The sequence below is a fragment of the Caloenas nicobarica genome, chromosome 3 (assembly GCF_036013445.1).
Source record: "Caloenas nicobarica isolate bCalNic1 chromosome 3, bCalNic1.hap1, whole genome shotgun sequence".
NCBI lineage: Eukaryota > Metazoa > Chordata > Aves > Columbiformes > Columbidae > Caloenas > Caloenas nicobarica.
This window is the reverse complement of record NC_088247.1, coordinates 13,920,071-13,935,395: the sequence shown is the minus strand read 5'-3', so window position 1 is coordinate 13,935,395 and position 15,325 is coordinate 13,920,071. Positions and strand designations below refer to the sequence as shown.

Genomic DNA, 15,325 nt, shown 5'->3' with positions numbered 1-15,325 from the left:
GGGGAGGCAAAACCAAGTGAGACACATAATAGACAATTAATTTTAAAGATAAAAAACCCCAACAAATATGGCATTCATTGGCAAAGGAAAGTAAATAACAGATGATGAGAAATTTGCTCCAGTTTTCCTAGGAAAAATTAAGCATGACTAGATCAGTCAACACAATTAGCATTTGTAGTTAGCAATAGTAAACCAAACCAAAACAATGAAAGACTTCATTACAGAAAGTGATACAGTCAAGGCAGCTAAGCCTCATGAAAATTTACACTATATATTTAAGAAACAAGGTAAAGCAGCCTCCAAGTCATTAATGATTGCCTTCAGGAGCTCAAGGAAGGTATGAGCTATTCCAGAGGAAAAAAAGTACCTACCTTTAAATGAAAAGAAATAAAAATACATCAGTCAGTAGGGAACTGAAGATCAAACTCTGATATCTGAAAGAAAGTGGAAAAAATATGAAGCAATTATTTTGTAAGCTATTAGACGTTATTAACATGACAAGAATTATAAGAATAGATTGTCTAAAATGCATGGTGTCACACTAATCAAATTTAGTTCTCTGACAGGGCTATCAGACTAATGGGAAAAATGTTTAACAAATGCATCTTGCCCTTAGTAAAGCTTCTGGCATTTGGCATTTACATGGGACAATTAAGGATATATCATTTAGGTGCTGTTAATATTAAATGCCTGCACAACCAATTGAAAATAATAAGAAAATAACATATGAATAGTTACTTTTAGCCTGGAAAGGTGGGAGATGAAATGGAAGATCTGTCATAGGTTTTGAATTATATTCTAAATTCCCAGTAGTGATACAGCTGATAGAGCAGAGACCATTTGTGGCTGCTACAAATACCTTAAAGACTCTCAAGGACATTATTAAAGCCTCATATCAAAGAAATGCCATGAAATTTAACCAAAAAGATGGTACACTTGAGAAAGAAGAATTAAAGATATAAATACAGAAAATGAGATTAATTGTTTACACATCACCACTGCAGAAATGTAGTTGGGGTTACAGTAAACCAGAAACAAAATTAGTTGAGAACATGAGTACAGAGCAAAAGTAATCCTGGACTGAAGGCCATGAAAAGTAGCTATTCCGTTCTGCAAAATATTTGCAAGGCTGTAATTATTGTACAATATTTCAAATGAAAATTGACAAATCAAGGAGAAACTAAAGGAGGTGTCCTAAAAAGTAAAAAAGGAGGGAAAAAAGATTTAAAAAAAAAGAAAATAATTATATTTGTTTAAACTAGGGAAGATTTTTTTAAAAGGTCTTTCAAAATATAAGAGCTCACAATAATGAAGGAGGCAACGCTGAGGTATCCTCCAAGATGCTAACAGTCAATTTGAGAAAAGAACATTTTTCTATTACATTTTTAGGGAAATTAAACAAAAGAAAGCTTTACAACATGATGGCAGTTAAGTTCTAGGACTAATTACCTGTGGAGAATACCTAGCATGGTTTCTAATTTGGCCTCTATTATTGTCAAATCACTGCTTGAAACAGAGCGGAAGGGTAAATAGTCAATAACGCAGAACCCAGTTTCTGTCTGTTGTCACTAGGTTGGCTGTCTCAGTGTTGAAGATGTTTGACCTGGTTTCTCTTGAGGTAATGACTGTGACGGAAAACTCTTGATCTCTGCAGGGAATTTACTTATGCTTTATATTTGCAATTGCTTATTTACAAGAGGCCATGAGGGATATTTTTAAATAATAAACTTTAAGGGCAAGAACTGGCTATTTGCTAAATGCATCAGACTTTGAGTTCTTCTGAAAATAGCCCAGTAGTAGAGTGGTAGTAGATGCAGTGAACCACTTCCTCTGGAGTTAAAAAGGGTATCATTTTTCCAACTTGAAGTCAGAGAAAATAGTATATCAAAGAGCAGGTGTAGCTATGAGGAAAAGGCTCAATTAGCAGAGACGGATGCATCTTAGAGTTCATGATGCATAAGAATAAAGTGATACTTGACTGAGCTATAAGTATTAAAAGACATTAAGTAGGAAAAGGGTTTCCCACATTTTGCAAAAAATAAATGAGGCTTTGCACTGGAAATTGGAATACAGTGTTTCTAGAAAGATAATGATGATGAATATAGGGTGGGAAGGCAGACGAGCTAACAGGAGTACAAAAACAGAACAGTCCACATCTGAAGCAGGGCAAAACCTCAGGAAACTCCCTGCCCACAGGACAAGGGCCTTCACATTCTGCATTGCAGAAATGTGCAGGACTACAATGTGGACTTGTATATTCACTATGAAGGTGTTTTAAGAATTCTCTCCCATGTAAATCTATCCTCTGTTAGGAACAAGCCTTTACATTAGGTGCCTACAAAAACAGAATTGCTAAAAAAAAATGGACATGTTAATTTGGCTTCTATATTGCATAGGAGTTAAGAATATTTTATAATGAGGCACAAGCTGACACTGGATGCCCTTTCTGCCTGCATTTTGGGAAACCAACCAGATTGGAAGCTGTCTAGTCATATTAGTGTGGGGCTGAGCTTGGAAGGGCATTAACCAATAAGCCACATCAGTAGCCCAAAAGAAAAATCTAAACCTCAGGCATGGCCTGATCCTCTGTCCAAGGCGCCTCGACATTGGCCCAGCTGAAAAATCTCAGGGGAGAAATCTCACAGCAGTCAACACGTTCCTTTGAAAGCCCCCTGGAGCCCTGGGCTTTGTCTCTCTCCCAGCTCTGCTCTTGACCACCAGCACACTCAAGGGGCCCGGCCAAGCCTCAGCCACAGATCCTCAGGTGGTCCAAATGAAAAAGTTCTCTGGGAATAACTCTGCTGCCGACCTCTTCCCCAGGCAGCCTCTCCTCGGCTCCCTTCCAGCTGCAGCTCTGAGATCAAGGTGAGAGAGAGGGAAATGGGGCATTTCAATGCTGCACAGCTGTGCACGTGCTTTGGGACCCGCGCCTCTCTCCCTCTTGCTGGGGCTCAGCTCTCTGCCTGGGACCATTCAGACCTGCGCTTCAGAATTACAGAATTCACCAAACATGGGTGGGAAAGGACAAGTCAGGACATCTGCCTATGCACAGGAACAGCAGACACTATGTGCATCCTTTAAAAGATGAACTTTAACTCATGTTTTCATTGGCAACCTACATACAGAAGGTTGGACAAGCCCTATTGCTTCAAACAGGTTACGATTCTATGATTCACCATATGGAGTTAGTTCCAGGCCAGACAGAAATCATTGCCAAATCAAAGCACAGAGCTCATGCATCTGTGTAACATCATCTAATTATTGGCAGATAGATTATTTCACAGTATTCTCTCAGGCCGAGTCGTAAATGATTCACAAACACGCTTTAGGATACAAGCTGTGAATTCATAGCACTGGGATCTGAAGCTCTTTTCATTTTATTCTAAACATCTGTACAGGAGATTTTTGCTGCTATATACAGGGATATCTGTGGAATTTACTTATCAGAGATTCTAATGCACTTCTGTCACCACCTTGTCTTCCTTGTGCAAACAATTAAAAGAGCTTTGGCTAAGTAATCCAGGAGCAAAACAATACCGCGCATTGACCTCTTAAAACCTCTTAGCCAAATAAGCAGATTAATTAAAAATACTAGCAGCTCTAAAAAGTAACAGGTTTTCATAAGCAGTTTGGAGAATAAAACTCTTGTGAAAATAGCCACTGGAATATTCGAAATAAGAAAAATCAGTAAAAATCTAAGCATGTATGGAATTAACTCAAAGAGGAAAACCAGGCTACATTTGTCCATTTAATTTTCTATCAAAAAAGGCTGGCATAGCTCTAAAGAAGACCTACTTACTTCCATTCTTTCAGGGTCATAGTGTAGTCTTAGCAAAAACAATATTGATAAAGTATCCTATAGAGTCACCAGGAAGACAGAACATGATTCAGATCTTGGTTGGTTTAGTCAGTCTTAGAGCTACATATGCTCTTTACTAGGCTGTAGGATTAAGTACCTCCTAAGAAGATGCTTCCAAAAGTGACTACCAAAAGTACATTAATCAATTTACAGGTTTGGTACAAAGACTTTGGCTCACTTCTTAATTTTTGGTGATTTCAGAAGCAGTGACTGTACATCCCTGGGGCTACAGGAGTAGTCACAACTGCTACAGTTCTCCAGGCCAATGAGAAAAAACCCTGGCAGACTGCAAGAGAACAAGCAGCCGTGAAGCCTTCCTTCCTCTGCCTCACAGTTTGCTTTTAGTAGCTCACCATGCAAACCAGTAACTGCAAAGAACAGGCAAGAGAAATTTCATCCTGTAAGGTCAAAGTCTCAGAGTTACAAATGTATTCAGCAATGCAAACTGCTCTGCAGCTCTTAGGAGCTGGAAAAGCTGCCAGCTCCAAGAACTGAAAGTTAACACTCTTGACATCAAACACCCCTGAAATGCTATTTTCCACAGCAATGCTAAATACTGGTCTTTCACAGAGGAGAGAGCTCTGAGGCCTAGGGTTAAGCCCATCTCATCAGTAAAGTGAGGCTTTGAGATGTTGCTGTCAACCACCATCTCCCACGCACGGTCGTGTGATGCTTCTCAGTAATCTTCAGCGGCAGCTCTGTAAACACTGGAAGTTGTGTTATTCAAACTTATCCTAAGGATGCCAGGAATTATATAATACCACACTCTTCCCCACAATTATGATGCTGGTTTTTTGTATAGATATTCCTCTAGTTAAGCCTTCGTAGACGTGAAATTTGCTCGATAACAAAATACAAACTGCTGGTTTCTGTTCACCTGCAGATTTAATCCTTAATTATTGAACTGTGATTAAAACCAGAAACTGAAACTAGCAGCTGCGATAAGTACATGGTAATGAAAGGAGATCTTCGCAATTAAGTTAGCTCTTGGTACCAAGAGGGTACCAACTTCTTGGGTCAGATTATATCTATTGAACAATAGATCGGACTGGTATTGTAAGTCAGGAAGAATATTTACTCTGTGCTGTCAGAGGCCTCTCCCACCAACACAGAACAGCATTAAATCCTTGCTAAAAACCTCAAACGCCACAAAATGTCCTGAAAAAACAAACACAAAAGGTGAAGAACATTGCCAGTGTCTTCAGTCACAGCATTAGAAGGGAATTTAACACAGAGAGGTGATTCTGCTCCTCGTTTGGTTCCACTGTTGGTAATCCTGAGGACCTTGAGCCTTTTCCAGTAGGTGTTGGATCCATTGAGACCAGTGAGCACCTCACAGAACAAGGAAACACTTTACAAGGTGCTCCCTGCATCTCAGGTCTTTCAGTTTTCAGGGATGTTACTCCTCAATAAAGCCAAAACCAAGACATTGGCGTAAGCACCACCTGTGCCCTCTGTCCTTACTTCTCTGACTTTTCAGTTTACAGGATGGAAAAAGCAATTTTTTAAGCTAATAATATTCACCACATTTAAAGTAGGATCTTGCAGTACAGAGAAGTGTTATCAAAAGTACAAACTATTTTTAAAGGCCTCATGTGGGCAAGTGAAAAGTATTTTATTGGCATTTCATGAAATTAGATGTAAATGTGTTAAAAAGCTCCTGCAGCTCGTAAAGTGCTAAGTGCAAAAGTTATTTTTCCTTTACCCTTTTTTCAATACTGCCAGTTTTATACATAAATATGATTATGGAATGATAAGAAAAAGAAGGAACTACTGTTTCCAGCTCCAGAGAGGACTGATGGCTTTACTATGACTGCTGCAAACTAATCTTATGAGCCTGTAGTATTTTTCTCTGCCAATTGGCACGTAAGATCAAACTTTCGTTTGAGCTAAGAATCATTAGATAAAGGTGGTGAAAGAAACAAACCCAATTTGGTGAATGAAATGCAAAAAAAAAAAAAAAAGACATCTTCAACCTGGTATGGTTCATGTTGGTAAAGCCAAGCAATTGTTGAGCAGAATGTAAGGAAAAATCATGCACGTTATTGCCATGTCTTCAACTGCTTATGTTCTCTAACCACATCGCATTTAACACACAGTGTAAATATTCTGTTGCAGGGTCATACAGGTGCTGTGCTTTCACAGTCTGTCTCTTTACCGGGGCCCCTAGGGACTACCACTGTAATAAATACTGCTCTCTAAAAGCAAGATGATATTACGGAATCAACAGCTAATTAAAAATCTAGGGGTCTAATTAAAAATGGTGGCTTGCAGTCCTCTTCACTCTGGATTATACCTGGATATGAAGCTAACAACCACCCAAAACTTAAATCTTTAATTATCTAGAATCTTGAACCATGTCAGACTGGATTTTTCTTCTTATAGGAAGCCATATCTGACAGTCACTTTTACGTTTTTTTCCACTTACGTCCAGTGATTTTCAACGGTTTAAGGAAGTGCCAAAGACTTTAAAAATGCATCTTGGGAACATCTTTGTTACAGAACAGCTGTAGCATTCACAGCTCCAAAGTACAAATGGCTTAGGCTGGTTTTTACTCCACTTTTCTCTGCAATGTCTTTACCAGAAATAACATTTAAAGCAGCACTATGACAATCATTCATTAAATACTTAAATTAATGCAATAGGTAAAAAAAAAAGAAACATTTCCAGCACTGGACCTTAAATTCCACTACCATTCCCTTTTTGAGATGATACAGTACATGGCTTATACATATTTCACATACATACTATTGAAAGTTGCATTCAGATACCGTTGTGTATTTTTTCCTCTAAAGCCAGAACCAGCACAGATGGTACTACCAGATTAATTAAAATCACCCCCCAGTTTCATTCGCAGTTTATGTTCTGTATTGTTCTCCCATTTAAACTCCTTCTGCTTATTTGTTTTCTAGCATTACTTTTTATTTTTAAACTGCATACATCTGCTTTTTTCATTAGAATAAATATTTTACACACACATTATGTAAAGATCCTCACAGAAGAAGGCTGCCATGCAGTTTTCTGTATTTGGGTTGCAAAGACATTGGACGATAAATCAGAACTCTGTGTGAAGGTGGATCCCCTGTTACCATGGCCTGTAAGCAAAGGGAGCCTCGGAGGGTGGACTAAGACGACATTCAGTGCCAGGGTGTCAGCACAGCTTCACAGAAAATGCTGAGAAATATGCTTTAAGTAGACAATTCAGTTTTAACGGTAATCACATTTTTCAGGTTAAGGTTTCACCATTAAGTCTTATTTCCTTCAGAGGTTACTACTAACTTTCCCTCTTTTTCCTTATAAATAGTGCACCAGTTCTAGTATTTTATTACCTTTGTGCCTTGAGAAAAGGGGCTGGTTTGCAGCAACCGCTATCAGGAAACATCTTAGCATTTAATATCTTCAGAAGAATGAACCTCAGTTTAATACTCAGCCTTGCTGGAGTTAGGCATTTAGTTAGACTAAATCAGGTATTTCAGCTTCTACAGCTATTTCAGTAACCACCACATACAAATTGATTATACATAAAAAATTTCCACTAACTGTCATGTCTCTGGTATTGCTAAGGGACACATGAAGCTGAGGTTTGGAAACTACACGGTTGTGCAACAGGGAGGCTGTTGTGGTCTCTGCCATCGGCTCCAGGCAGCAGAGTCTCTATTTTCAGACAGAAATGCTGACCAGGTTGCCAGATCTAGCTATGACTGAGCTGAACAGAACCTCGGACTTTATCTTCTGCTTGCACAGCTTAGTGTGTCCTATGAAGTCAACATGATAAAATACCCCGCTTTGTTCAATCAGCTCAGCCATTAGCATGAGCGCTGAGCCATCCCGTTTGTTGGCCAATTTCAAAGCAAGTGAAGAAAAATGACAGATGGAATTTGTCACTATAAGAATAAATCAAAGTAAATAAGATTTTCATGTTTCTGAATGTCAAAGTAGACAGGGGGAGATTTGTTTTCCTATAAAGTCTTTGCTGTTATAATTACCTGTTGAAGATACCGTCCGGAGTTAAACCCCAACTCCCCTAAGCACTAAGGAAAGATGAGGCTCTGTACTTGTGTTGCTAGAGTCCTCCTGCTCTATGATGGGATGCTCATTCACCCTGGAAGCTCAGTATTCCATCTCCACCTAGTGCAAGAGCATCGCTGAGGACAAACATACCCAAGTTTAAGGCACTGAGCTCTTGTGGAGAATGGAATCGTGTCAGCAGATGATTTAATGAAGATAAAAGAGTGAGCCTGTTTCTAACCATCCATAGGATGTTAATCTACTCTTCTGGTTTTATGTATGTGCCTCATCTTCAGCAAAATGAGCCAGGTGTTTTCAAATGCAGGCAGATGCTAAAGAGACCCAAGTTTACTGTTTTCTCTGTCTACAAAAGGGGACCAATAGTAGAGGTGTCAGAGTGCTGATGAAGACAAGTTTTTGAGTAAGAGCGAGAGCTGGATGAAAAACTGTTGTAAGTCTTCATGAAATGTACTGTCTGGGTGATCAACTGGCAAATGGATTTCAATCTGTAACTATGACGATGTCTATGCAAAAAATAATCTTAAAATAAACAATAAAACCATATCGTCTAATCTCAGATGATTTCTACAAACATGAAAAGAAAACTCAGGGTCAAACCAAATCATTCTATGCAAACACTACCTCAAGTGCTCAGTAACAGTTAAATTATCAAACTGAAAAACATTTTTATGCCACCCGATGAACCTTTAGTGTGTCTGCAACATTTGATACAAGGCATGGCTCTGCTCCTTCCTTCCACGTCTCAAAAAATATACTGAAAAAGATACAGAGCTAATTCAAAAGGATGACCAAAGGGTACAGAGAAATACCTAAGTATGCTAGGACTCAACAGGTGAGAGAAGAGAGACTTAATTTTTCAGTATTTTTTGATATAAGGACATAATTTGAAACAAATGAAAAATGAAAACACATAAATAATGGATGTGGCTCTTCTAGTTGGGCATACAGATCAAGTCATACAACCTTGGAAGCGAGGCAAGTCTCAAGGCTTTACTAAAAACGTACTCTCCTGTACTCTCTGCTACAAATACTACAATTTAAGAAGCTGGAAATTTTTAAGTGGGAAATGTGGCAGCATGGTGGGCAAGGCTACAATAATAAATCCATTTTGAAGGTGGAACACTTCTGGTTTTGTGTTCATTCCCTTGCTTCAGAATCTCTCAGTCTATCATCAATCAGTAGGATAAACCAGCAAGGTGTCCGATGTTACTTGCTGCGTGTCGCGCAGTGAAATGTAACGCCAGAAAAATCCTTGCCTTGCCCCCCTCTTTCACTGACTTCAATTGCGGTGGCTGTTGTTTTCATGTTGCTGTGCCCTTGATTTGCTCTCCAGTCAGAGTCTTCTTGTTCAGTACTCAGCTGCTGACAGATGAAAGCAGGTAAAATCTTCAGTTCCTACACAAGCAACAGAGCCTTTGGGAGAAGAGCTGGCTGGGTGGGAACCCACCATCGTTCTCGGGAGCAAATGGCCCAAGGTTTCACCTGGCACCCCCCATTTTACGGGTAACAGCGGCACAGTGACAGTCGGCGCTGTTTTGTGAGATCTGACTTTGCACCGAATACTTGCCTCATTTGCTGGGTTTTGAAGGGAAAGCAGCAGAGGTTAAAAAAAAAAAAAACGAACTTGAAAAATGATTGTGTTTTTGCAAAGGTAGGAATTCTTACCCATGTGATCAAGGCATCCATATGCTATGGCCATCCTCTCAAAGCATCTTTTTACAGAGTAGAATGTCAAAAACAATGTACCACAGAAAGAATCATTATACAAGTAAATCTGAATCATATGTACCCTCCCCACTCATTGAATTGCACTTTTCAAAAAGTTTATAAATTCAATAGTGTCTACTCCGCATCTGTTGCAATGATGTAATATCTCCACTTACTATTTCCAGCAGTGAAAGAAATTGAGAGTTATGATCTTTTTCCTCTCATCTCTGGTTCTACTTATCCAAAGAAAAGTGATATATTTCACTGCTTTGGTACATCCACCAGGCAGCAAAAAGCTCCTCAAAGATGCAAACACTTTCTCAGGCAAAAGATTAAAAGCACTAGGAAGTTCTGCTCCTCGAGACACAGCTGAACCCTTCATTCACCCAGGTTTGGAAGCACAAGCATCTCCAGAGCATGGACTTGTTTGGGGTAAAACCCCCATCAGCTCATGCTTTATTCTGAACAGATCCCAGTTGCAAACCAAATGAACTGACAAAACTGAACTGTCTCAAGTGCCAGTTCCGCTCTTTTGTGATTTTAAAAGTAACACCAAGGTGAATTTCTTAACCTTTTAAAAACAACAAAACAAAAAAAAAAAAAACCAAAGCCCCCACAGAACCCCAAAACAAACAAAACACACCAACCAACTAACATACACCAGCGTATCCTGATCACTCCCAGACCCTCGATGTTATTCCACCCTACAGAAGATGCCAGAAGACTGGCACTGGGATACACGAGTCCTTGTTATGTGCCTCTTCTTCCACTTTTATTTTTTTAAACTTTATGTTATTTGGAACATACACTAACATAGGCTGACCATTTTGGATGCATATAATAAAAACTGTTCCTTATAGATAAAAGCTCTGAATACAGAATAAAACAGGAGTAGTCCTGGCTGCAAGGAAAACATTTATCATGGATTTGTAATGCCAGCAAAACAGAAAATGGCCAGAAGATCAATAACACTCATTAGAGCTTTATCTACAGCTCAGCTCTGCAGTGACACTAAACACAGACTTTTCATGATCCTGAATGAGAATGGTCGGAAAATCTAGCACTGAGCTTACTGACCTGAGAACGAAACATGCAGAGAGACCAAAAAGCTCCATTGTAAAGTACAGAAGTATCTTCTACAGAATAATCCAATGTTTTCTTGCTGGAGGTTTGCCTTGTGTTTTGCTTGCATCTACTGATTTCCAGTTATGTTACCTTTTTTAAGTCTGTCCTCTCTTTAGTCTGCAATTCCAATATACTTTGCTTTACTAGGCTGAAGCTCTTGGGACTGCTAGCATCGGAGAAAAGAATTAAGGCAATATACCTGAATGATGGAAATCTGAATTTGATATGTCTGTCAGATACACAGATGAGATAACCTTCCTTAAAACACAAGGACAGCTGGGACCAGTAAGTACAAAAACAAGATTAACATTCTGAAGAATTAAAGCACTGCTAAAAATCTTAAGAATCCTGCATAAGGCTAACATCTGAACAATTTTCATCGTCAGTAAAAGCTGATAAAACAAAGAAGATCCCAAGTCAAAGACGATGCTAGTAGGAGTCAGTTTTGGTTCCACAAACACCATCTCCCATTTCTAAATCCTGAAGCCTAGGAAAGAACTCAGCAATACAAATTTCTAATTAAATAGCCACTTCAAGCTCTTAAGCCGCTCTTCTTCCTTCTTTATGATTTAAGCTGACATTTAGGAAAAAGGGGGATTTTACAAACTACTGTCTCAATAACAGTCAGCTTGATACTATATCACATAACGAAGTGTCTGGCTGTCCCAAACAGCAGAAAGCTCTGATAAGAGAGTTATTACTGAAGCACAGAGCAACTGCACCCAGACTGGATGCCTCTGTTGCCAATTTTTGACTGAGTATTACCAGTGTTAATGAAATCCATCACCAGTGTCTGTACTGTAGGCATGGTACAGCCAGCTAAATCACCTATGAACTGCAATTACTGCACTATAATTATTTTTTTCTTCTTCTTTTGGGTTTTGTTTCTTTTCAGGAAAGAAGGCTACGGTGGACTCAATACCTACAAGAAGGTTATTGAGATTATGGAGCCAGGTTCTTCACAGCATTCATGGTGGGAGGATGAGAGACAACTGGCAGAAGCTGCAATGAGACAGGTTTGACCAAGAGGATATAGGTAAAAAGCTTTTCATCATGGGTACAGTCAAGCAGAGGGACACCCCTCCTTGGAGGTTTCCGAGACCCAATTGACTACAGCCCTCAGCAACCTGCTCCAACATCAAAGGAACTCTGCCTTGAGGAAGAGGTTGGACCACATTACCTCTGCAGATTGCTTCAAACCTGTATTATCCTATGATCCTATCGTGTATACTATTTCTTCACATTATTTAATCAAAATTAGATCTGAACACAAGATTAGGCAAAAGATTTATAGGAATTTGTTCTTAAAATTAATCTATAGGCACACAGAACCATCAAAACCTTCTGGTAATGCAGTGTAATAAACAGTCCCCTTGTTAAAAACCCTCAGCAAACAATCAAATTCTTTGCCTTATTTAGACAGAGAGGCATTTGGAAATAAACACACCTATTTATTTTTTCAGAGCTCAGGAAAAGTACAATACTTTGAAAGTGCATTCACAAAAGGTATCAACGAACGCTTAGGATTTGAGATGAAGCATCCCAGACTGCAGAGAAAAATAACTCAAAGACTGGAACTGTCTCCAAGTACAAAAAAGTTCAACTTGTCCTTATGAATAAACAACACTGAGGAGAGACAGGAAAAAAAATAAGAGCAGCTGAAGAAGGAAAATATTTGTCTTATCTATCTAATAGGAGGAAAAAAGAAACTACACTAAATGCAAAATATTTTACTTATTGCAAACAAAAGCTGTGCTAATAACATTGCACAATATCAAATTTTAAGGTTTTGAAGTTTGCAGAAATTACTCTTCATGGTGTTTTTTTAATATATCTTTATAATTATATTTTTACATTAGTTTTACATTATGACAAGAGTAAATTACTTACAGAAATTAGGACAAATGGTATATAACCAGCCAGCTTACTAATGTTTCATTTATATGTCACAGAGTGTAACCATTTAACATTTTTCTCTGATTTGAAAAGCATTATTAGATTCAATGCTTTCCTAGTCACATAACAGAATGATACAGTCCACACCAATAATTTTTAAATGATTAGAAGTATAAGGGAATTCACTATAAATGTGCCGTTCGTATTTTCAACAAAACATAGTTAATAACTAACTTTGTTACTTCACTAGAATGACAATTTCTCCCTTTTGTGTAAGATCTCCAGAAAAAAAAAGGCAGACAAATGAAGAAATCCAGCATTTTTAGATCCAATGCTGAATAGCCTGGAGGGCAGTAGTAAAAGTCCTGAGTGCAGGATGAGTCCCTCGATGGGACATCAAGAGAGACCCGGCCTCTGCGTTGAACCCGGCTTCTTTAAGTTGTTTTGCTATTTCCTCCACATCCCAGCCTCCTCCTCCCTGGTCAGCCAGCAAGTGCTCAATAAGGCGAGGGTAGAAGGCAGTAGATACGCACTTCACCACTAACTTGGCATCGAGGAGCAAGGAAAGTATTTCAGCGTCACAACTGGAATCATCGACCTATGAAGAAAGAAAAATCCAAAGTAATTCAAAATTAATTACCAGATACACCCATGTACTAAAACATGTCATGACTGTTCTGGCTGCACAGCGTGACCTTAAAAGCCAGATGAGAATTCTATACGGATTAACAGGGATATACGCTTTGCATATGTCAGAATATTTAAAGGTATGTCTTTAACAGTCTCTATCACATTAATATAAATACTTGACCTGCACGATGTTAAGGAATAAAGATGCTTAACAACTTGCCTAGGATTACAAACAACTTTACAGACTTTTCACAGGTTCTTGGCCCCAGTACAGGTGAAACTATTCACCAAATAACTCTTTTTATTGCCTTCAAATTTAGAATTAATAACACATGATCATTACCTTCCATTTACTATTTTCACTTCCTTTGGAACATCAGAAGCTTTCTAGAAAAACAGAACGGTTTTACCACCTTAATAAGGAAAAGAGCTTGCTGTTCCATTCTTATGCTACTTCTCCCATTGCTTCATTTAGATATTTGTATTTTTCTTTCCATTGAAAGCTTAAAAGTAAACTTGATTCCCTCCAAGTTTTCAACATTTTCAGACTTAGTTACATAAACTTCTTATGGTTTACAAATCTAATGCAATAGTGCGTAGCAGTTCTAGGTCCAGTTACTAAGTGACATGTTTTCTCGTTGAAGGCAAGTTGATGATTAAACAAAATTCCTAGTGTTGGCATCTTGTAGTATACCATGCTTCATAATAAGCCATTATCCAAAGCACTCTCATCTTTTCTGAAACAGGAGGCTGGAGGGATATTCTGCCCCATCGCTGAGCTCCCTGTGCTCTGTGCTTCACCTGTGTGTAGGATGCAACTTTACACAGGGCTTCAGTGTTTGATTTTAATGAACATAAAACATAAACAGTAATTACAGTCATGAGAACAGCAGCAGACGGGAGGTCTGATTTAAATTAGTTTTCTAGGCTATTATTCAGTTAATGAAAAGTCCTACAGATAAGTGCAGTTACATAAGTCAAAAACCTACACAGTGTAGAGAGACAAGTCTGAAAGTAAAAGACCCTTTCTAGCATAAAACCACTAAACATCTTAGCTATACCATGGCAACGAAGACGCCCGCATGTAACACAGAAGCAGAGCAACCTGTCTGTACTCATGCATAAATGAGATCATTGTGTCTTTACACATAACATTGATAAAAGGGGACATAAGAGGCTCTTGGTTGTTGTCGGAGAGCTCATCCTTAAGCTCAAATAGTCCAGTAGGTCTAAATTGATTAATGTTTCCCATTTTCCGTCTTCAAGTCTGTCTGAAGACCTGGTCAGAAAGAGGAAACCGTTGCAATGTAATTGTCTCCAGGCAACTGGATAGAGACACAAGATGGCAACCAGACCCTGTCAATGCTTTTCATCCAGCTGAGGCCACTGTCTATTCTGCAAATTTTTGGTCACCCTAAGCAGAGTCTGACAGGTGTGTGTGGGAAGAACACAGAGAAGCCAAGGTTTAATGAGGAATCTGTATAAAAATGGGCAGCTGAGAAAGTTTGATTAACCATTTACCAGTTTTGCAGCTCCAGAATATGCCAATGTTTTGGGTATCAGTTGCATATGAAGAGACAGTCACAGTCATTAGTTTAAATGAAAACAAATGCACACACCAAAATTCCTTACCAACACCTTTATAGATTGTCAATAAATTAATGTACACTTAACAACCTTAATTAAGATAGCTTATACACTGAGCAGCGATGCTTAGATAAAACTGTAAGACGTTTTTAAATTAAATCAATTTAAATATAAGACATCTAAAATTAATTTTAAATTAGAACAAGCATTGAAGCAACAAAAAAAAACAAAACAAAAAATGCCTAAAATAATATAAATACACACAGCATATACTTAAAAGTAAAAATACACCACAGAGAATAATATGGTGTCTGTGCAAGAAATGACTAAGCAAAACTAGGACTCCTCAATTTAGAAAAGAGGCAGCTTAGAGGGTATAGAGCAGATAACAACATCATTAGAGTGTACAGGAATTGATTAAATGCATTGTCTCATTTAAAAAAATCATCATGAAGCATCAAATGAATCTAGTAGGATCAGATTCAGAGTAA

The 15,325-nt window shown here is 38.5% G+C and overlaps 1 protein-coding gene across 1 annotated transcript in view; it reads right to left on the bottom strand.

Annotated features, from left to right (window-relative positions):
- Positions 1–12,151: 12,151 nt before the first annotated feature.
- The window catches only part of NBAS (NBAS subunit of NRZ tethering complex), a 189,320-nt gene continuing 186,146 nt past the window's right edge, over positions 12,152–15,325 (bottom strand). Inside the window, 1 exon segment of the mRNA XM_065631127.1 lies at positions 12,152–13,215. Within this exon segment, the coding sequence (XP_065487199.1) occupies positions 12,940–13,215 (276 nt within the window). The 3' untranslated portion in view covers positions 12,152–12,939.